We start from the raw sequence: 24,058 nt of genomic DNA on the forward strand, positions 1-24,058 counted from the left end.
AGAAGGAAATCAGGTTTGATAAGGAGGACTTTCCTCTCCTGAAACCGTGCTGCCTGTGACCAGTGACTGCGTTGCCTTTCATGTGTTTTTCAATACCTTCCAGAATAATCTTCTCCATAACTTTACCAGGCACTGAAATGAGAGTGACAGGCCTGTAGTTTCAGGGCTCCTCCTCCTTGTCCTTCTTGAAAATTGGGACAACATTTACCAGCTCCCAGTCAGCTGGCAGCAACAGCAGACTTCAACAAGCTTTCAATCAGGCCTTAAAGATTACCAGCAAAAAGCTTAAAAAACACATATGTGGTGTGGTTTTGATCTCATATTCATGATCTGTTTTATCTGGACACTGAGATCACAGAAACAGAGAAGAAAGAACAAATTCTCAAAGGGTCCCCTCATGTGCCCTGCCCCTCCTCCAAGGTGGACTTAGCTAAACTAGAGCTGCACACTGCAAATATTTCCCTTGTTGAGCACTTTTTCTCCAGAGACTACAGCAGAGACAGAAGGCTGATCAGAAAACACAAGAACTAAAGAAATAGGGAGGTTGTGTATGCAAAAACCCTTAGAATGCTGAATTACAGTGTCTTCACATCTTCCTCACCTGAATTTTTTTTTCTTTGAGTTCCCCAGCAGCAGAATCAATCCACGAAACAGAGAACATCCTTTAAGGACCACACAGCAGTTTCTATATGAAAATTGAAATATAAATTAGGCAGAGGCATTTGACGAGGGACATAAATTATAGTAGAGATACACATTCAGAGTTTGTCTAATTCAACTAAAATCAGCAGACTTTAAAATAATTTGGCCCATATTATTACAATACAAAAAATATATGGTGTATTTATAGCCTTAGTCTCTCCAGCTGTGTTGGTTTAGGTTTTATTACATCAGTAATAACAATTTATGTGATACTCTGAATAATGTGCTATTAAAAATTCAGTACAGTATATACTGTTACCCATGGGATTTAAACTGTGGGAGCTATGTGTATTATTCTCTACTTTGCTATTTGTATAGGAGTGAAGATTACTATAAAAATGGTTAAGTTATATACACCATGTGAATTCCTGCTCTGCTTGAATCCAGGTGAAGAGAAGAAATAGTTCAGTCCAGACTGCCTTGGGGGTAAGGGTCCCAAGAGTCTTAGTTTTGCAATCTAAAGTTACACTGATCATACATTCAAGAATGAACAATAATACCAATGTGCTTTTTGAAGTCTTTAAAGAATGTCAATAGATTTGTGAGGCACAACCTCCCTTAACAGAATCCATTTGATGCTTCTCCAGAGCATGAGCTATATCTGTGTGTCTATTGATTTGATTTTTTACAGCAGTTCATCTAATTTTCCTGGCACAGAAGTCATATTGACAGCTTTGTAGTTCCCATGGTCACCTTTGGAGGACTCTCTTGAAAGATCTGTGGACCAATGGTACATTTCCTATGTTCTGTTCTGCTGGCATGAGGATCAGGTTGAGCAAAAAACAACCCACTGGCGCTAGCACTTGAGAAACTGAACATTTTAATCCCTTGGTGGAAATACTGTGCAGCTCCAGCAATTAGTTACTCTTTAACTTAAAATTTCTCTTGAGGTGTTTCCTACTGGCAATTTATTTTATGGACAGTTCCTCACATTCAGCCCACCATGTTTGGTTCTTCAGCAAGGCAAATAATTCTTTCAGCTGTGGAGTTAGTAACCCCGAATGCTGCTTCTACCTTTCACCCTCTGTAGTTTTACTTACTCTCTTGCAGGGCTCCTCTGGTAATGGAATTTGAAAACATTTATACTGTTTCTTCCACATTTGTGGCAAAACCTTAAAGTCTGTTTGGTGAGCTCTGTTGTGGTTCTACATTTAATATGTGTGCTCCTAACATATATAGCTTCCATTTTTGGAGGAGCTCTGCATTTTTTTCCCTCAGATACCACAGTTGTCAATATTTATGGGTGGGACTGCCAGTAGCCTTGTCATTATAACCCTGGGAGCAGCAGGAAACAGTAACCACAGAGTATTTCCTTTCCATTGTCCAACCAGGTGGTCCACTGCATGTGACTAAGAGGCAGTAAAACAGAGGATTAATCAAATTGGTTAGTAATTAAGGTCAAAGCTTTCCTGGTGTTTATCTTTACATTTTACTTGTCTTTCTTGTATTGCTACATACGTATTTGTAAGATTTGGGAAATGTCTTCAGAATCTCCTTCTCAATACAATAAAAGGAGAAACTTAGTTCAAGTGTTCTTTGCTGCCCCCTTTTCTCTTTGAAAAGTGTGGCAGTGACTTTAAACTGCCAACTGTCAAAAGCAAGGATGGATTTCCCACGGGAATCATCATCCCCAGTGTACTCTGTTCTTCAATACTTTCTTAGAGCATCTGCTTGGATCTCATTATGCAGCTTTGGTCTAACTTAGCACCACAGTTCTTAATAATGGGGTTAAATAGTGTGATTTCTATAAATATTGAAGACAATCTGAAAAAAAAGCAAATGCAAAATAACTGTATCTGTTCCAGTTCTCCACCCTGTAAAGAGAGAAAATTGTTATAAGGAAGGCAACATGATCTGGACAAATGAGTAGGAATTTCTGTATCTGACGTGTTATTGCCCTACAATTAGTTGAAAAATAGCATTAAGGTCTTAACCCCTGTTATGAGACTAAACTCAGAGGTACCCACATACTTCTTTGTGAGTGAGACTTGCATCTGCTTAAGAGAAAGAACAGCTAAAACCAAATAACTAAAAATTGCTTTCCTAACATATTTATTTATCATTTTCCTGGAAGAGAGGAAGTGGTTTATCTTATTCCCACTCTAATGAATGGCCTCCCTAGCATCCTCAGCTCTGCTGTGTACATAATTCTGACTTCTCTCAGAGACATAACAAACATATACTTTAGCATGCTGTGATAATTAAGGTCCTGAATAATATCTTTTCTCAGTGGTGTAGGGTAAAGGTTTTCCAACTGCTCTACACAGGCTATTTTCAGGGGCTTCTTAGAGGCAGCTCCCAGCTGTCTGTGCCACAGGCAGGTCCTGTAAAGCAGGACCTGCAGCTCACCTGGCTCAGGCAGCACCAGCACAGAGTCATCTCATGATTCACCAGCTACCTGGTGCTCCACAGGCCAGTGTTTGCTGAAACAGCCAAAGGCAAAGTGGTGTTTGGATGCACAGGTAGAGAAAGGTAAGTAAAAGGGCACAGAAAACCAGTTAAGGATTAAAACTGGGTCTTGGGGGTGAACTGAGTGGTTAAGGGATGAAACTGGTGGTTGTAAGGTGAGGAAACATGCATCAGGTCCTGGTTGGAGGAAGGGAAGAGCGCTGGGGGGATAACAGAAGTGGCTCATTTGCCCAAATTGTAAAGCTCTGCACTGTTTAGGACAGATGCAAACCAAGGCACTGAGCATCTACAACATATGCCAAAATAATCCACCAGAACTGGGCTAAGGTTTTGGTGTCAAGTCAAATGACAGAAAATACTTCTAAATCAACCAGGTAGCTTCAAGTCACTATCCCATCTGATAAAACCCTTCAAGATGCTTGAGAGATAAAAGTGTAATATTTTTCTCTAGGAGTCTCAATTCTTTGAGATATTCAGCAACTTCTTGTCTTAAGACCATGGAAAGTATTATTATTATGATTCATATTGTAACACCTATGCACTTTTAAGCTAAACAAATTGGAGATATATAGTCCCTCACTTGCCTTTACTGCATTATAGGGAGCCACTGGACCGAAGCAAATTTCATTAAATGTTCCTAATTTATTCTGCCTCGTTGCTCTTATGTAAACAGGGGAGTTCACTAGAGAGCAAGACATTTAGTCCAAAAAGAGTATTGTGAGCGAAATGCAAATTCAGCGCACTACACCAAGGTAAGATTCCTCATTAGCCACTGAAATCTCTCAGAGGTGACAAGATAGGAGCTTTTGTGTACAGGGTACAGCACAGCATTCTCCCAAGCATTCACCCTCTTTTACAACCTCCCCTTGAAACCTTGGACAGCCAATAGTAGCGTGGTTTAAATCCCAATCTAGGTCAGAGAGAAATTTGCAACTCTATTTTGGTTCCTTATTTGTGGTTTATCTTTTTGCCTTTCTTTTTGATCAGGATGATAAAAATAACATTTTATTCATTTTTACCAAGATTTAAAAAAAAGTAACATAGCCTGAAAGGTAATGATTAATCCATTCTGTAAGAAAAGAGTTCTGATTTTGAACTCACGGGTATTATCTAATGAGTATAAATAGAAGTGTACTTAGAGGAGGCACAGAATAGCAAACCCATGATGAATTGCTAGGGCATGTTGAGTTGGTTCTCTCGATGCCTGCAGTCAGATGATTTCACTGGCTGTACAGATGAAATCTCATATTTCAATGTTTAAGTAAAAGTGTCAAAGTTCAGCTGGGGCAGGGACAAATACAGAGCAAATTTTGTGTGTGTTTGTAACTAGGGCACCAGAACAACAGAGGAAGCCAAAATGAGCCGGAAAAGCAAAAGGAGTTTAAAGGAGAAATTTGCCTTGAAGAACAGCTTGGTTAAAGAAGCCCTCTCAGAGTTCCTGGGAACTTTTATATTGATAGTAAGTGTCAGCTGCTTTCCTTTCTTCCTACTAATCTAATGTTGGACAGTGCTTGTGAGGGGACATGTTCTCTTACCCTGTGCTGTACCAGCGTGGTGGCTCCTGACAATTCACAGCCCTGAATGAACTGCTCCTCTTGCCGGTAAGTTTGTAATTCCTTTCTTCACCCGGTGTAATTATCACTGGCTATAAAAACCAGATAGCTTTATGTATTACAGTTGTCTGATCAGCATTAGATTTCATAGAGCTGCAGAATTTCAGTGAATTAGCACGTTCTGAAAAACTCAGATATGCACAATGGATGTTGTTAATACTCTTCTGTTTGTTAAAAACTCAGCAGTTTATTCTACTTTCACTCCTATTCACTAATTCTGTCTGCTTTAGCAAACATGCTGTGTTGCACATTAAGAAAATTTTAGCTGAGTTGTTTTCCTGTGCAATGTAGAAATTTAGCCATGTGATTGATAGTGAATGTATTGGGAGTTGAATTGCCAAACCATTGGAGATTTTGTAAGTTAAGTATTATTTGTTTTATTTTTAACTGTACTACGTAAATGATGCTGTTGCTTGGTCCTGTAGCACTGCTACAATTTAGGTAAATACCAAAACTCCCTGTTTTCATAACCCCAGATTTTTTTTTACTTCTTATCTTTCTCAATTTTTCAGTTCATTTTGGACTGGGACATAGAGCTCTACCCTGTGATTCACCAGGGTAGAGAGCAGGCTCAGTAGCAGAGCTAGAAGTCAAGCAGTGAGAGTATTTATGCCAAACTCTTTCTTTCTCCTTTTAGTCTGAACAAAGCAGTCTTGCTTATTGCTAAATACTTCATCACAGTGAAAAGGACAAAAAAACCGAAGTAAGCATAATACTGACATAGTATGTTTTATAAATGTAACTGTATTAGCTAAATTTCAAGTAAGTCATCTAAAAAATTCCAGTAGCTCATAAAATAATGGTTTTTACTACACTTCAGCCAACTGAAACGTGCAGGCACTAAAATAATATTATTCTCAAATTTAATACCATCCATAAGACATTATTACAGTAAGGAGCACATTTAGAAGCAAGAAGCACAGGGCACTTTACAAACATTAATGAATTAAGTGTCACAACACCCTGGCAAGGAGGGGAAATGTCATTATCTTCATTTTGTATATTAGCAAACCTGATTACAGCAGCCTGCACAGGAAGCCTGCGGCAGAACTCTGACTATAACCCACATCACCTGACTTCCAGTACTCTGACCTCGCCACAAGATCATCCTCCTCTTTCCATTAATGAAATTAAGCAAGTGAAGAAAACGTATTAAAGTGCAGATTAGACCACAAATGCTATTATTTAATGTCCTGCTGGATAAGACTTGGAGGAAATACAAACCCAGATCCCATTTTCTAGTATATTCACCATATGAAGGTAGTAGAAAATGAAGGTACAACATTGTTGGTGATAATCTCAGTTTCTCGTTACTATCTTATCCTTTCTAGTTCTAACCTTGGTTTAAAGCAGAGAAGAGCCTCACAGAGATAAAACTGCAGCTTTCTCTGTGCTTGGATACCTCAATTTGTATTTAGATTGCACAAGTTAACAGCAGTACAAAGCGTTTATTTTGAAGAAACTGAGGGGTTTTTTCTGTTATTTATTGCTTTTGCTTTTAAGCTCTGTCAGCTTGAGTCATCTACTTCTTTCACTTTAAGTACAGATGAATATTAAACACTTAAATTGGAGCTGATGAAAGGAGCACCCTGGTAAGCCAGAGGACAGAAATCTTTAAAAAACCAGAACCATGTATGCGAAAGAAGTGATGGTAATAGGATGGTGGATGTGTCTTAATCCTGTTACTAAGTGAAAGTGAGATGAGAGTTCACATCCTACAGGACAGTTGTTTCAGATCTTTGCTGAAAGCTGGGGTTTTTTCCCTGTGATGGGTTTTACAGCCTGTGGGGAGCACCTGTTCCAAGGAGTAAGGCTGAGACAGCCTTTCTGTTACCCACAGACTCTGTCTGGCAGTCAGTGCTAACTGGCCATACCTAAATCTGCAACCAACCCAGCAACACTGGGAGTTACCTGGGTGAAATTCCATTCCTCCAGATCACTTATTTCTACTTTTTCTGGAGAATACATCACAGGCCACATAATGATATGAACTTAAACTAACCCTCTTTGGTAATTCTCAGCCTTGCAACATTATTTTCCAAACAGGAAATCTAGAAAGTGAAATCACTCATCAGGCAAAACCCAAGCCTTCACCTTGGGGTGCGAAGGGTGTGACCTGCAGTGTTGTACAGGTTTGAGACAACAAGCCTTGAGAAACTCACTGGGCACAGAGCTGAATAACATCTCCTGGTCATCCTTACCTCACATGCTGCTCTAGGCCTTGCAGCATGGTCCCAGAGCACGCAGATGGAATTCTTTTCAAGTGAAAATAAAGTGGAAGGTGAACTCCAGAATCACAGCAACTGTGCTGACCATTAGTGGATGCTCAGTCCAGTGGATCAGACTGGAGATGCTCCTAATAAGTAATCCCTCCTGGGAGGTCCACAGTCAGGTTCTCAGGTGTTTGTACTGCACAACTTGATAACACAGACATTGCCCACATGAGCCCCTCTCTCAGCTCATCAAAGCACCTGATTCCAACCTCAGAGTTCAGCGAGCAATACTGAACTTGAGAAGCCTGGAAGTTTCCTGAGGTAGGAAAACACCCTTCCATTTTTACCACAGTGGCTGAGAGCCACATTTCCCATCCTCAGACAGCCTCAGCCTTCTGTATCTGGGACTGCCCCTGAGGCCTCCCTTGAGGAAGAGCTCTCTCGAGAGCTTTTTGCTCTCCATCATGTCCCCGAGTCAGTACATTTCCTCTTGGTGCTCCTGTGAGTTCCTCTGGGGGACAACATCTGGGAGCCAGCACAAAAAAGCCAAGAAGCCATGCTGCATCAGATAGATGGTTTATGTGACTTTTCAGAGAGTCTGTCTGGAACTCACCTATCCAACTGCCTCTCTGCTTTTAGTCATGCTTCTCTCCATGTTTCCCCTTTGGATCTTGACTGCATTGCTCTCAAACAAAATGGGATTTACTCTGACATACACCATTAAGTATATCCGAATTGAAACAGTTCCAGAAAGAGATGCCAAATGGGCCATGTGGCTTCCTTTAACAGCTACTGCTCACCTAACAGAGCTTGTATTTCTTTTTCACTCTCAAGAGCATCTTACTGAACATTGTTTCTCAGAAAGGAGCTGCAGAGGAGCCAGAATCTCCTGATTCCGGAGCAGCATCTACTTCTTTGCTGAGACAGAACACAGGCTTCCATTTAGCATATAAAGACAAGTGGGGAGTATATGTATTCCTAATACATATTCCTGTACATTTATATATATCCTATAAGCTTGGTCTCCAGCTGGAGGTGGAGAGCCTCTTGCAACTCCCATTGAAGCAAATGTTTGTGAGTGCACAGAGGATGCAGGGGACAAGCAAGAACTGAATTCATAAAACCCTACACTGAAAATAGTCCAGCTCATGAGAAGGAGGGCTATTTATCTTTTGATCATCAAATTATTTTTGTCTTGTTTTCATATTCTGTCCACTTCATTATGTAAGTTATCACTCCCGCTTTGTTGCGGAGTTGAGTCTTGCCTGAAAAATCTTCAAGATTGACATTGTATGGATTTGCTCAGTCCAGAAGATTAAAATTTAAATAGCTTTTCTGTATCTTTCATTTTGTGGCCCTGTTTTCCAGGGCATGTTAATTACAATACTGTATGGTAACATGTATCCCTTATTCTAAACACGTGTTAGAATTCTCATTACATGATGTAGTTACATGAAAGCAAACGTAGCTTTTGATCCTTAAGTGTTTAGCATTTAATACAAAATCACTTCTTAGAAAATTTAAACAAAGGTAAACTCCATGCTCTAAATTTTTGTGAAAGGGAGGCACTTTCTTCGGGTAGTATAAACAAGATTTGCTCTGCATACTGTCAAGATATAAAATTAAATATCAGTAGCTTCAAGAGCTGCCTTATCTTCCATGAGCAGTGAATTTCCTGGAGAACAGAATCTTATATTGTTAGCTCTTAGACAGTGAGCTTAAGTTTGTCAAAGCTAGACAAAAAGGTTTTTTAAAGTGCATTTATAATTGATATTTTGATATGTCACTCAGCTTTTTAAATATTACATAATGATGCCATGGGCCTTGGCAATGTTTGCACTTTGAAAAGCAGCTCTTGTATCAGAGATCCATACCTTAGGGTCTCTAGCAGCAATACTATAGCACAACAAATAAATAATAGATGTCACTCATTAATTTAATGTCATAATTGCATATATTTTGATGGCAATAAATTTTGCTAATGGTTCTGGTGAAGATGTGCAAACTCTTTCTCTTTTTGCAACTGTATTAAATCAGCATTGGAGACAGAAGTCAAAGTGGTAATGAAGACCTGTAGTTGTGCTGAGGTTAAGGAGGTTCTTGCACATAGGTATTATTTCTATAGTTTTACTATTATCAAAATCAATTAATGTTTTTTTCTAGACAACATTCCTTCTTCTGAAGTCACTCTTTAATTCAGCTGAATAGTTAGCAGTGTGAAAAAACTGAAAGGAAGGTTACCTAATTGTTCTTTTACCCCAAAATATTTATTACAGCAAGTAATTCTGAAAAGTCACAGGAAATATTTTTTTTTTCAATCCAAACTTAAGTTTTCCAGTATATGACATTTCAAACTTTCAAGTGACTCAGATGTTATGTTGCACGAAAGCTTTGAAAGAAAATTACCTTCATTTCTGCAACGTCAGCCCCAACACATAACTCAGATCTCATTGTTTAACCAAGAGTTTATAGCAAGGTGAATTTAATTTTCCAAGACCTTTTTCTGTAGATACACTTTTTCCCAGAAAGTTTGTATCTGTAGGACTGAAGTGTAGGCCCTCTCCCTGAGTCTTACAGAATATTTGCATCTTTCCAACGTTCAACTGTGAGTGCAAAACTCGAATTTAGGTTTTACAGACACAAATTTACAGGGTGTTTTTTTGAAAGTTTCACCAAATAAAAAAAAAGGTAATAAAGGTAATAACTTTTTAAAACTGTCATAAACAGTTGGAGAACTGAATAAAAGATAATAAATGTAGTTTGTGCCATGCAGTGAGTTTATATCTTTGCGATCTCAACAGTTCAATAAACCATTCTAGGTAAGAGTGAATTCTAGTGAGCTCTCCGGTCCATGACCTGGTTTAAAGGCAAACATGACTCAGTTTCTCTAACCCACTCTTTGCTATGTTTTACTATTAAAAGTAAAAGGTTTCTTTGCTGTTAAAATCATTCCGCTTTTTTTTTTCTTTTCAACAGAAAATAGCTTAGGCTTTAATTCCTCATAACTGTGCACCTCCAACCAGGAGGCCACAGCAAAGATCAGCCACTCTGTTCCTGCACCCAAAGGAAAGAGCAAAAGAAAATGTATATTTGCCCTTGTGCTCCAAGGAGAGCACAGAAAACCTCCTGTCTCAGAATCTGCAGTGCCCTCTCTTGCACTCCTCCTGAATGCTGTGATTCCCTGAGTGCTGATACAGAGGCTAAGCACATTCTAAGAGTTAGAAAGATTTTAAGCTTTCCAGTTGATGTAGGAAGGAAAGCAAAGAAACATAGCTCAAGAATAAACATGTAACATGGGAGGGAAGCAGCACCTGAATAGGTTCTTTTTCTCCACAAGAAGCTACTAGGTAAGATTTTCTTTCCTTTTCTTCCTAGCCCTGATGCAAGGGGCAATGTTTCACTCCTTAAAGTTTGTGTCTGAATATCACATTTCAGTTCCTTTCTCTCCTGAGTTTCTAAAAATTAGTAGGAAAATAAAAATAATCTTCACTGAAGAAACTAACTCAAGCCAGTTGCCCTCTATAATTCAGGAAAGTAAAGCATTTAGCATTTCAGGATGAAGAGTGCAATATGAATCATACTAAAATAGGAGAAAATGCAGACCTTTGCAGTCTCTCCAGGTGATTTAAAACTTTTATTTGTCTCCTATTGCATATGCAAAAGCAATAATAAAAATTTAAAAGCATCAGTTTATATAACACAGCATAGTGTGTCCCTCAATATTTTTACTGTATTTTTTCCCACAAAGCAATTTGAACCTGGTCTTTATATGTTTTAAAAGCCTTATATACACAATTCATCCAAAGACTTATTAAATTTCCATTCATGTCTCCAAGTAGAAATGCCTTCTGTCACTAGAAAATGTTTCAAAATGTCAATAATTTTAAGGCTTATGTCTATACTATTTAATTAACTAAATTATAAGGGTGGGGTTTTTTTCCACCCTTTATTTATTAGATGGCAAGTCTGAAAAAAAAATAAAGGGAAATCCATCTGAACCCAAGAGGATATTGGTTGTGTCCCAGGAGATCATCAGGAGAACAGATATAGTGATTTTTTATTACTCTAAGCTTGATTAAATCGTAATGTACAGAAATCCTCCCCACCCCCTCCAAACATTTAATTAATGATAAAATAAGAGCCATGTGCTTTTAAAGGATTTAAGAATTACTTTGACAGGTAAGCTGTATTTTTATCTCACCTTTAAAAGCTTAAGTACTGTCTGATTTAACAAAAGATAGAAAATATTAAACATTAAACTAGATGAAGATTGTTCTTGCCTGAAAGAACAGGAGTTTCCTGCAACTTGAATTCTTGCAGAACTAATGCCCTGACTTTTAGAAGCTCTAATATATCCCTGCTTTTGTTGCTGTTAGAATTACTGTCCCTATTGAAAGAATGCTTAGGAGCCATGCCTAAATTAAGACCCTACATAACACAGAAACATAGCAAAAATATGACTCTGTGTAGAATGAGTTTTCAATGTGTTACAAAACACCTTATTATGAAATGCAACAGATAAATTCTTAAGCAGACTTGTTTTGTAAACGAAGGGGGTGGGAATGAAAGTGAGTTCTAAAACACGCTCCAAATTAAAGACCTTTAGGAGGACACGATCAATTTAGCACTCAGTGCCTCTTAAACTGAAAGATTTATTTACTACTTTTATAAGTAACTAATTCTATATAGAAATATAAATGTTGGGCAGGAGGAACTGCACAAGGCTACAGTATTCCACATGCAACCCTGTACTGTTTTCATGGGCAATTTTGATCAAAGAGATCCCTGCCAACAGGGAAGTGCAAATGTAACCACTTTTCCCAATCCCCAGAGAATTCTCAGACTCTTCCAGCCTGTATCCCTGCTTTTAAGGGCCTAAATATGCAGTGCTAGGTCTGGTTGCTTGAAGAAATCATGGAGATTTCCCTAAGAAGCAAAATATCAGGGCTTCCTCTCATGTCCTGAGGTATCCCAGAATACCACTCTGCTCCCTCATATTTGGAATGGGCAGCTTTAGGATAGCAGGACACTCACTGCAAGGACAGCCTGAGCCTGACACTGCCCTGCCTGAGAGTCTGTCCCCTCCACAGCTCTGGGCAGTAACAAATGCACACATGGCAGAATCCAGAGCAGCACTGCAGGCCTGTCCAGTCTGGAAAACAGGAGAGGACAAGTCCTGGGCTAGCAGGAAATGCCTGTCTGAGGAACACTGGGAGAACAAGGGTGGAAGCGTGGCGGGGGAAAAGGGGAGGGTTACTGCTTTACCTGAACAAAGGCAGCCTTTCAGAAAACACTCCATTGGTGGAGGGATCCTTGGAGATTCTTCATAACTACCTGTGGCTGTTGAAGTATGATTCTGTCCTGAAAACTGACTAAACCAGAAAATTCTGAACTACTTTTCTAGCATTTCCTGAATGAAAATGTACAGCTTATAATTAAAAAACCTGGGTTTTTTTGCAACTGCTGACTCTGTATTCCTTGTAGCACGTGTACTCACGCACAGCATCATCAGCTGTGCAGCCACTGAGGCCACAGTTTGCCTGCAGGAACACCTGCAGTACCCTGTATGTGACTCACCACAGCTTGGAGCTGGGGATGTAAAAGGTGTGACAACGCCCATGCCATTGTCTCCACACTGCTGGAAAGCAGGAGACTTGGCTGCTTCTTTAATGTGACAGTCTGAGTGTCTGGCTATGAATGCACATGACTTCTAGGGCTTCTCATAAGAAGGAGGCTTTTTTTATAAGTATTTTGCTTTAACATGCCTAAAGCTTTCCATGTAGAAAAATAGATTCCCTAAAATTCTGGATTCACATATTGCAGGAAATCCTATTTTCACTGAAAAATGGTATTACAAGCATCTGCAAAAATCCTGAAAATAGTACAGGTCTTTAGTCTAATGAGTGGGATGCAGAAAGTCCTGCAAGCTTCCAGGCAGTAATAGGACCTTATGCTCATTGGAGGCCAATTGTTTTCCTTTCCTAACATTAGCCTTGCTATCTAAAAGAAAGAAAAGGATCTAATGTCTATGAAGCAAATTTTTTTGGCAGAGAAGGTGCAGACAGCTCTTCCACACCCAAACATGTTCTTTATGACAATAATCTAATTACTTTGTAAGCATAAAAAGTCAGTGTTGAAGCTACTCCAATAAATTTAAGCAAATCAAGCTATAGACAACTGCTAAGAGGAAAACCTGGTAACATAAGACAGACAAGATAAGATAAAGAGATCTGGCTATATTCTACTATAAATTAAACTCCCATTAACTTCATGTAGTTCAATCAATGAGTTTTGTGGGTGCAAATCATGGCTGAGCTTGGCCTAAAACCCTAGAATATTTAGTTACAACTTGATGATCTAGTTGGTCTTAACTCAGTCAAGCAAAGACTCACAGGGTATTAAATTGCTGCTCATGTAATTACATGATTAGGTGATAGTTTCCAGTTGTGCCAACCTAGCTACAGTAGGCGTGAGACAACTTTTTCTCTCCTTCTAAAAAGGTCAGCAAATGGAGAAAGTATTACTGTGGCATGGTTCAGATTTGCAGGTTCAGTTCCCAGTGTTCCCAGCCCTGAATGGGCACACACTGACAGTGCCTGCAGTGGTTCCTTCACTGTACATGCACAGGCAGTCATGTCCCAAGGTGCACTGAGTGCAGCTGTGTCCCAGCTGGCTTGTCTGCCTCCTCCTGAGGCTGGTGAGCACAGAAAGGGAGCATCTGTAGTTGTGTGCTTCCCTATGACATACAGAGCAGAACCAACTATGCAAGAGGATTACACAGCTGTTTCTGTATGATTCTTCTCAGTTCTGGTAATCAGGGAAGGGAGGCCACAGCTTCTCTCTGTTATTTCCATCCTTCTCTTGAGAATTTGTAGTCGGTATACATAGAGGTTGTTACTGTCCCTTATTTTTTCTATAACCATCTCCTCTCCTCCTGTTCTCTTCTTTCATCATGCTTGATCAGACCAGAAAGGGGTAATGTTTTCGTAAGAATGGCCTTTTCTTTGAATCTGCAAAACTTTGTCTACATTTCAGCACACAAGTGCACACTTGCAGATCTAACTGGTTTCCTGAACACAACCTGCACCCCAGTGTACACAGGGGCCCAGAGCAGTCTACTGAACGTGCTCCATGTCTGAGCTATGTCTTTCCTGAAATTTTGCTTGGGGCAATTCTGGATTACTCCCTTTGAGAAGTCTAATTCCACCTCCTCTAGACTCATGCCCTAAACTCAAACTTAATGAATTTCAGCATAACCATTCTTTCTGTATTAAGCATATAAATGCATTATGAATAGAGTTGTCTCATATGAAGTTTTAAAAAAACCTTATAATTTCAGCTGTGAACAACTGCAGTGTATTTATTTCCAGTTTGCTATCTGTGTGTGCATCTGTGCTTACCCTTTGCATTGCTGGGTATAGGATGGGGCAATGAGAGCACTCCTAACGTAAGTGTGTGTCATCTACTGCAGAGTCTGACTGCAGCCTGCAATGTGTCATGGAGCTTTCAATTATACAGTCCAATAAACTGCAGCTATCTAACACCACCCTACCCTTACGTAACCCCAGAGCTGTAACACTTTGGCACCAGACAATGTTTTGTTTGCTTACATGATTATGACCTTAAGGCAAGAACTGCACCTGGGTGTATGACACAGTCTCGGGGCACTTATAACAGAAACGCCGTCTGCGTTACAAAGCTGGTTAAGGGGTTGAGAGCTTTTCTGTCACATTTTGGTGTTAGCTAAAACCCCTTGGGGAAATAAGGGAAACAAAAGTATGATTTTGCCTGTTTAAATTGCATCCATTCTAGTAGGACTTGCTTGTTAAAACTCAATCACCAAATCTTTTTGGTACAGTCTATTCCTAAGGCAGGAGAGATTTTCCCATTACTTTGCAGGTTCTGAATGCAACTGCCTTGCAAGTGAAAATAAGCAATTAAGTTTGCTCAAGATAAATCTAGTCACATCCCAGAAATGGTAAGATTCACATCACTTACAGCTGCAGAGAAGAAAAAGTTTTCAGACTATAGACATCATTTGATAGCTTCCATACAGCTTCCATCCTTGTTCAGCAAAGCACTCAGGCATAGATTTAAAAAGCAGATTTTCAAAGACACAGAAATGGATCGGCTAGTCTGTCTCAAACTAAAGGCCTTTTGCATCTTTGAATATCTTTCCTATCAACTTTATTAGAACCTAAACATATGCTGGAAGCTAAGCAGAGGCTTTAGAACTGAACAAACATTCTTTTAAGCAAATATTTAAATGTGTTGCTGAACTTCATTCTGAAGGGAACCAACATAAAACGGAAGCTAGTTTAAATTCACTTAGAATTCTCCAATGTGAATTATTCAGATATCCCCACTTCAGCTGCAGAGCCAGTGAAATATTTTGATAGAGCAATATGTGATATAAAGTCAGCATAACAATAACACGTAATCACCAGAAAGTTGTCCCATTCCAGATTTTCAGCAATAAACACTAAAAGCTTTTTGAACTATCTTTCATAACTTTTATAGTAATTTCTTCATTGCTTATAACAACAATCTGTAACTGAAAACTTACCATACAGAATTAATTCCCTCTTCACTTTCAGATGCAGAGTTCTGTTGTAGAGGCTGTGAGATCTTGTTTATGCTCCAAGTTCTGATCTGTATCCCATCATTGTACTTGAAAACTGTTTTCTGTGGGGAGAGAAGTCCTCATTAGCAGACATTCTTCCTTGTGACAGAGCCGGGGAAAATAAAAAGCAAATGTGCACGGCAGCAAAGGCAACAATGGCACACATGCCACTAATCTCAAATTCTAGCACTGCTTCAATATTCAACAGTGTTTTCAGCTGTACCAGGACAGAAGTTGCAAACTAACCAATAACATTTGGCAGACACACGGGTGATTTTACATTTCTCTTTCCAAACACAGGCACTGGGGTGTGGGTGTGTGGGACAGTCTGTCCTCAGCCGAGGAGCCCATGGCGGGCCCATGATGGTGACCATTGGATTTGCTATGGCAGTGACCGTAGCAGTGTATGTGACTGGGGGTGTTTCTGGTAAGTGACTTGTTTTCTCATATAGCATTTATTGCTACAGTTTTAAGGCTCCCTTGTTAAAGTACTTGCATTCCATGGTATAAACAATGCAACAGTAAGCACTGTTACAGCAGAGTCACGTCAGCGTTTTCCCAGTAAATACTTTATATTGTTGTTTCCTTCTACTCTTTGTGTTTGACAAAATCTTCCACCAAATTCTTGTCTGAACTACAGTGTGCAAGCCTTGGCAGACCTCTGGCTTTTACAGAAAGTATTCTGTGCAAGCCAGAAATCTGCTTGGTGTTGCTTAGAAAATTCTGTCTGTAGAGATGATCCTGGACAGCACAGGCACCGCGCTTAAAGAATTAACCGTGAAAAGCAATCCCGCAGTCACCAGATAAAATGGTGGCCAGCTACCTAGAAGGTAGAATGGCCCACTAATGGGTATAATGAGCAGGGTTCACCTTGCAGAGTGCAATTCATCTCTTCATGTTCAATGACAGGCAATAGCAAGTCTGCTACTGCAGAAACAGCAAAAAGATTCAGTACTAGAGACACCTTCAGTGATACACTGTCAATATAATGCCATTGAGACTTTGTTTCTGCTCTTCCTCAACTTTGGTCAGGAATCTCTCTTTTGCCTATAGCTGGGCTGACTCATCATTGTCTACATGTGCCATATGGGATGCTGCTTTCCCTCCTATTTCCATCATTGAGTTTGGCCAAACTAATATCAGAAACATTAGCACAACTGCTCTTAACATTTAAATTTTCCCTTTAATAGAAAATGATGGGCTGTAACAATAAACAGTGTTGTGCATTATAGTACACAATACTTCATGTTCTATGCAGAGTTTATATTGACCTCTTAAATGGTGCCCTTGTGCTCCAGTTCTCATGGAGTCATTTCTTACCCTTCATAAAGAGGGTAAAGTTGGTCCGGACAACTTTCTGTAGGTATAACTAGGCCATTATAAACAGTTGCTGTAGCAGAAATTACTGGGGCTATTTCTCTTCTCTTTTACAAATACTTTTACAGAGGCATCAGGAGGTTTCCAAGTTCACATTAGAAGGTGCTCAAGGCAAAGCAAAACAGGCAGTCTTATAACTGTCATTGAAACAGAGCAGAACTGTGCCTTAATACCACACAAAGTTAATTCAGCAGCACAATCTTATTATCTGAACAACTGTAGGCTACAGCTCTTGGTTTACATATAGGCAGGGAAACTCTTCTAATGCAGTAGCATGAAAACAAACCTGTGAAGACCTGTCCTACATTTGCATCTTTAAGGGATATTCATCTCCGTTATTATGTAGAAAATTAGAGTTCAATCCCAGCAGGGCAGAGCAGTTGCAGATGTTGCAGTATTGTGCTTCCTGTGTTTCTCCCATGACAAAGGATTCTGCACACAGTGCATTTTCTCTGTGAAGGAAGAGGAACAGATATTTCAACAGGCTGTAGTTATCCAACATATGATCACTATGTGAACACTTCAGAATCCCAGTTCCTAATATAGAATTTGTTAGCAATTTCTGTGGCTCTTTGGCCATGAAGTCTCATGTTTAAGTACTGCTAAAATATTTTGCATCAGTTCTTTACGAAATTCTAAATTCATGGTAACAAAAAGTACAGTCTGCATGCTTGGTGAATTTTAGCTTTTTTACTTAGGAAAATTCCCTTTTTTTATTTTCCTCAATATCTAGATAATTTCCCACTATTTTTTCCAATGTAACATTTCAAACTCATGACTGTGATCACTGCAACTACAAAAGAATGAGGAACACACTGTCCAAAGTGGACTTTTTTTTTTTTTTTAACCAGGACACCAGCAGTGGTACAAGAACCAAGAATCTTTTAACTCCCTTGTGTCAGCATGAGAGCCTTCAACTAGACTTCTCCTTTCCAGATTTCATGTTAATCAGCCATCACTAATATTATTTTGACTTGTCCTGGCCATCATAATCACCCTGTATTATATACAGGTGGGGAACAATATCAGGTGTTGAAAGAAACAAAAATTATTCATTCCAGCCTGAGTAAGGAACAAAAGACAAGACAACAATTAATCAAAATTCACATGAAGGGCTGTTAAACAAGGTGCCATCTATCTATTTTCTCCAAGCTGAAGAATTTGAAACACAGTGAGGAATTCAAAATTAATTCAAGACTGGTGCTGCTAGGTCAGAGTTTTGGAAATGGTACAAAGAAGGTTTTATCCAACTTGTTATCTGTGTTTGTCAGTTCATTATGTATCAAAGGTGCCTGGATTTCATAAGATAATGACTCACTGACCTGAAGTGCAAACAAACACAGAAACTGTACATAGAGGCCCTTTCTCCATCACTAACCTTTGACAGATAAAGGACATGCTCTCTCAGGTTTTTTACCAAAGAAAAGGGCCATTTTTTCTGATATCCATCCACGCTGAAATGAGACTTTACCTGGAAGATAAGCAATGTATCCTATGTCCTTGCAGAATTTTTACTGTGGAGTGCTTTTTCATCTGTTTATTTATTTGCCAATTTGTATTTCTTAAAGAAGAACTACATATTTGCAAACAATGAAGTTTTCCAAAAGCACCCAACACTTTTGTCCCATGTAGATAAAAAGCTTTGAGGGAAGCAAATATCATGTGACACAGTAAATATATTTTAAAAACTAAAATTATCACAAGGAATTCCATTGTTACATCTTTTTCATGTATGAGTTCAGATGTAGCTAGTCCTGAATTAAAAGGAAGGAAGTTTCACAGGAAACAGAACTCTGTTTCAGCACAGCTACTTTATCAGTTCCCTTATTGTGGACCTTCCCGGAGAGCACAAGGACTTGATGAAAGCCTGTGATGAAGAACTATGCACCACTGTCCCCAGATCCCATGTAGGCAGCATGAAGCCAGACAGCCCTAACATGATTTTGTGTTCATGAAAACTGAGTTCCTAAGTAACCCCAGGTTGAAGACAGGGTTAAACATGATTTAAATTCAGGGTACTCCAGATCTGCCTCAAGATACATGATCAAGCCAGTGATAGTCCTTAATTGTAATATATTCTCGTGAAACCGAATTAATGCTGCCCCAATCCTACCCTAAAAGTACAATGCCAAAGGCCTCAAGGAGAGAGAATATGTTCAGAATGTGGGACCCTCCCCTCACAACTGATAGGGCAGATTTAGGTTTTTCTAGAAAAGTTGTCTGTAGATCTATAGATTACAGACTGCAGGACAGCAGTTTGATAAACACTACAATCCACAAACATCAAGAACGAAGATGGAGCTTGGTGGCTTTAGCCCTCCCTCCTCTAATTTCATCCAGCTTGTTTCAGTTTAATTCCAGTCAACATTTAAGTGCAGAATAACATGTAGAAAAGCATGTACTAGTCTTGTGCTCAAACGTGCCCGCATTTTTACAAATCCTTCACCTATTCTCATGTATCTGATTCATCGACGTGACTTATTTTGTGATTTATTTTTCAGGTGGTCACATAAACCCAGCTGTTTCATTAGCCATGTGCGTGACTGGAAGATTAAAATGGACCAAATTACCAATTTACATATTAGCACAACTCCTGGGAGCATTTGTTGGAGCAGCGGCTGTCTTTGGGATTTATTATGGTGAGTACACCTTAGACATGTTCACAGGACAAACTAGAGGTCAGGCAGTCTCTAAGGCCCCAATTTCTCAATGAATGTCAAGCAGGAAGAGGACCCTCATTCAGACAGGGCTAATGGCAGGACTGAAGCTAAAATCATAAAGAAGAAAGGGAGAAGCATAAGGAGTTTGAAGGGAAAAACAACGACTTGAACATTCCAAGTATCCTACAGATTTACTGAAACACTAATGCTCCAGGAAACGTTCTGATATTTAGAAAAATGATTCATGGGAAATCAGATACTCTGAGATCATGTATTTCTCAGTGAGGATTTTAAATTACTTAATAGCCAGGATACAGGGCTATCCATCTTCCAAGCAAATTAGAAACATTAAAGACCTGCTACAAGTGCCTGTAGGCAAATATCACCAACATCGTTCATTGAGGGTACAGGATATGAGATCAAGTCCCTCCTGACCAAACTTCAGACCACCCTAGAGAGGTGGCTCTCCAAGGCAATGAACTCCAGGTAGAGTGATAAAGAGGTCACATATTAGAGAGGGAAAAGAAAAAAGATTACCATTATCCTCCAGGCATGTTTTTTTCCCACAGTGTGCCACAAAAGGAAAAAATTTAGTAACAGACTGACTGACTGGATGAATCCATTCAGTCAGATCAGTTATTCAATCCCCTGCTCCAAAACTTTGCTTCTACTGGCCCAGCCCATCTCCTCCAAAGTCTCTCTCCTGTGGGCATAATGTCTGCAGATGGTGCTGGGTCAAGGTGCAATAGAGGAAAAATACAAATGGAAATGACCATTATTTGTCAGCTCAGGGCTCAGTACCCACAGTAACCCAGAGGAGAAAAATCTTTGGGAACCATCATAATTGTTTGGGGTTTGGTGGCTTTTTTTTTGTTTTTAAGGTTAGTGTTAGAATTTGGAAACTCTGGTATTCCAGAACAGGATTTCCATCTCAGTTTGAGTTCCCCTCAAGTCTGACAGCAGAATTAAATGTGGCCAGGATGCAGCAGTGTGTCAATATGATATGGGGTTGGAGGTGGAACCACTATTCTGCTAAAGGAGCAGCAATAAGGTAGGGAGCCAAAATAGGGAACATAGGGCTGGGGTTAGGGTTGGAGGCATCTTCCTGATGTTCGGGAGTGCGGGATTTTCTCATCTCCCTATCTCTGCTCAAGTACTTTGCCCTCCTCTTGTTATTATTAAATCTCAAACCTCTTCTGTACTTTTTCCTTCCTGCAACTTGCAGGATTGTCTTGTACTCATTGAGGTCCAGTGAAAAATCTATAGTTGAAAAACAGACAGTGGAGCTCATCCTTTTATTTTTTCCTAATAGTTAAGTGCAAAAAAATAATCCAGCACTACAAATGAGAGCCTGATCGAAGTAAACAACTAAATATTCTCTGCATCCATGATGTGCCTTAAGCAAAACTAGAAAAAACACAGGAGCAAGGAGAATTAGATTTTTCTGTTAGCTTCAGGAGACGGGGAGCTGTTTCTTTACTTTTAAGTATCATCTCATCACTAATAAAATAATGGATTAGAGTTTGTTTTCCATGTCTGTCTATGGAGATTTGAGTGCTTCATCTCAGTGTCCTCTTATTTCTAAATACTTATTTCTAAAATTGCACAGCTGTGAGATGGAATAACAATAATTCCTGGTGGCTGAGTATCCACACCTGCACAGCTGGGACACTGGGCACTGCTTGGGATTTTGATATGCTTACCAAGTGTAGCAACTCTTACAGAATAATGCAACTGTATTCAGAATCAGAAAATGCTCCTTGGCTCTGAGTTTGGAGCAGTGGGCAGAGGAAAACCAGCCCCATATTGAAAGTTGTGATTTATAAAGTGAATACTTCAAGGTACAGGAGGAGAGATGAGACAAGAAGGTAGGATGAGTACATCACCCCAAATCCATTAACTGTGCTCCAAGAAAAAGAGAGCACAGAATCACAGAATGGCTTGGGTTGGAAGGGACCTTAAAAATCAGTTTCAGCTGAGAATGAGAAGTGCACAGACCTATCCCATACATTCTAGTCCTGGAAAACCTGGTGTCTATGGAGAAGTGCAGGCAGTTACTGGCTGTTTTCTACAGATGCCTTTATGGATTACAGCGATGGGAAACTTGAAGTCACAGGACCTAATGCAACAGCACATATCTTTGCAACATACCCAGCTCCATATCTGTCCCTCATGAATGGATTTGCAGATCAGGTAAGTGCACTTGCTGTCTTAATTCTGCAAATTAAATGTACTAAAATCTGTAAGACCAAGCAGTAAAAAAATACATAGATCTAAGGAGCATTCTGAATCTTACTGTTTTGGTCATATGTCCCTGTGTAAAATACAGTGAGAATGCCATGCTGTTTGGGGGGGGGGGGGTGTTATCTTTTAGTAATATTTTACAAGCAAAACAATTTCAGGTTGTTCTTTTCACATCATCTTAATTGTTGTTTTCATCATCTTAATTGTTGCACTCTACCTGTCTTCAGTGCAATATATGCAAGAGGTTATCCTCAGCATAAATCAATGTTTCTCCATAAACCTCAGCAGAGTCATGCCCATTACATCAAAATCCAGCCCATTTTGTGGACCTATTATTCCTTAAGTAAAGCTTAAGCAAACAGTTTAACACACCCTTAACAACTGAGTTTCCTGCTTCCACAAGCCTCCTCTTCAACCTTCTCTTTCCAGATAGATTTGTAGTATTTGCTGTCTATCCTCTTATCCTACTTATGCAACAGTGAAAAAATGAAGTCTCATATCTTTTATCTACTTCTAAACAATTTACCCGTATTTTTCAGTCATGCATGAAATAAATACTGCAAAAGTAAGGTATGAAAAACTAGGGATTGCCTGAGCACAGGATTCCTTATGTAAAAGATTGTGCAATCTGGCTTCAAAAAAATCCAAACAGTCTTTTGAAGTTTTGTAAGAAAGACAGTTCTGATCTTTAGATCAGTCAACAGATTTTTCCCTAAGATGTTTTTACCCATGAGTGTTCTAAAACAAACTTTTAAAAAGATGCAATAAAAATAATTTTTAAAACCCCCAAACTTGAACTTCTTTAAATCAGTATAGAAATTTAATGTTTTGACATCTCTGAAGCTTCTGTCTGTTTTCCCATCGAGTTAATTATTAGCAACATCAACATTTACAAAGCATTTGATTTAAGTAGAACTGCATTTCCATGGAAGCAATTCTAAGAAAATTTCCGTCATCGGCTCAATTAGCATATGCAATACAGAGTTCATGTTACAGTTATACATGCAACATTAATTTGGGTAATTCCTAATTTTTAGCTGATCAGTTCTGACTTTGTAGATTTCCCTTTTTCTTCTGATGTTATGCAATACCTGGATAGAAAGGTGCATATTTAGTCTAATTTATCAGCGTGAACTACAGGCATGTGAAACACTTCTGTATCAGCATAACTGATTGCAGTTATGGCATAGCAGAACTACCAAAAATTGAGTGAATAGAACTGTTAAATTGATAGGAAAAAAATATGGAAACAAAGCATCAGACATCACACAGGAGATGCTTTTTAAATCCTCAGTTCTTTCCACACCAGGGTGTTGAAGATTACTTTTTTAAAATGTCCTCAGCACATTTCTTGTCTTTGTCTTTCAGCACAGAGATCAAAACATCTCATTGCTGTGAAGTAGAGAGGCACTGATTTCTAAATTTTTCTACTCTGTATAGTGGGATAAATCTAAATACCAGCTCTAAGCCACCCCAATCCACAGAACTACCATAGCCCCTCTTTTCATTATTGGAAAGAATCTGCACATATTTGCTTAATATTCTTTTCTTTGCCTTGGCCAGGTGATGTCAACAGCTGTTCTTCTTCTGGCTATATTTGCTATGTTTGACACTAGAAATAACAGCGTCCCGAAGGGCCTGGAGCCAATTGCAGTAGGACTTCTTATAATTGTTCTTACTTGCTCCTTGGGGATGAACAGTGGCTGTGCCATGAACCCGGCCAGGGATCTGGGCCCAAGGCTCTTCACAGCCGTTGCAGGGTGGGGGATGGAAGTGTTCACGTAAGTATGCCTGGATATGAGGTAAAATGCTCTTGGCTAAAATTGTTTCTAGGAAAGTAAGATCCTGATTCAACATGGTACCAAGCCATACTTTATATACATACAGGTAATTCTTTACATACCAGAAGCAGCGATTCATTCACTTTAAGCCAGATATCCTCGAGGAACTGGGCTTTAAAAAGGATTTCCTGCTCCTAGGGCAAATCAAACATGCATTATCTCTAATATCAATCATTGTTTCAAGCAGAACCTTCCCAAAATATTAGAGATTCTTAGAGGTCACTGAAAATATGAGTTCTTTCTTCTCATGTTCTGCAGCTTTCAGAAAAAAAAAGAAATAAAATCAGAAGAGAGTTAGGTGGAAATATTTATTGGGTGCTGTAAGAAACACAGAGGTATTAGATTGATTTAGCCCATTACTACTACTGAGTTATTG

The 24,058-nt window shown here is 39.2% G+C and overlaps 1 protein-coding gene and 1 long non-coding RNA gene across 3 annotated transcripts in view; one reads left to right on the top strand and one right to left on the bottom strand.

The window, feature by feature from the left end:
- On the bottom strand, positions 1-23,934 carry LOC116792691. The gene is made up of 5 exons (XR_004359232.1): positions 23,745-23,934; positions 17,224-17,389; positions 15,504-15,622; positions 602-685; positions 1-132 (listed from the first exon to the last, which is right to left on the bottom strand). It is a non-coding gene; the product is annotated as an uncharacterized LOC116792691 (long non-coding RNA).
- The window catches only part of AQP9 (aquaporin 9), a 27,733-nt gene continuing 7,886 nt past the window's right edge, over positions 4,212-24,058 (top strand). The window contains exons 1-5 of one of the 2 annotated variants that reach the window (XM_032699860.1): positions 4,212-4,570; positions 15,861-15,987; positions 19,439-19,576; positions 21,672-21,790; positions 23,405-23,622. In XM_032699860.1, the coding sequence (XP_032555751.1) occupies positions 4,469-4,570; positions 15,861-15,987; positions 19,439-19,576; positions 21,672-21,790; positions 23,405-23,622 (704 nt within the window). In that variant the 5' untranslated portion in view covers positions 4,212-4,468. The other variant, XM_032699861.1, reaches the window with a different exon arrangement.

The sequence above is a fragment of the Chiroxiphia lanceolata genome, chromosome 12 (assembly GCF_009829145.1).
Source record: "Chiroxiphia lanceolata isolate bChiLan1 chromosome 12, bChiLan1.pri, whole genome shotgun sequence".
Lineage (NCBI taxonomy): Eukaryota > Metazoa > Chordata > Aves > Passeriformes > Pipridae > Chiroxiphia > Chiroxiphia lanceolata.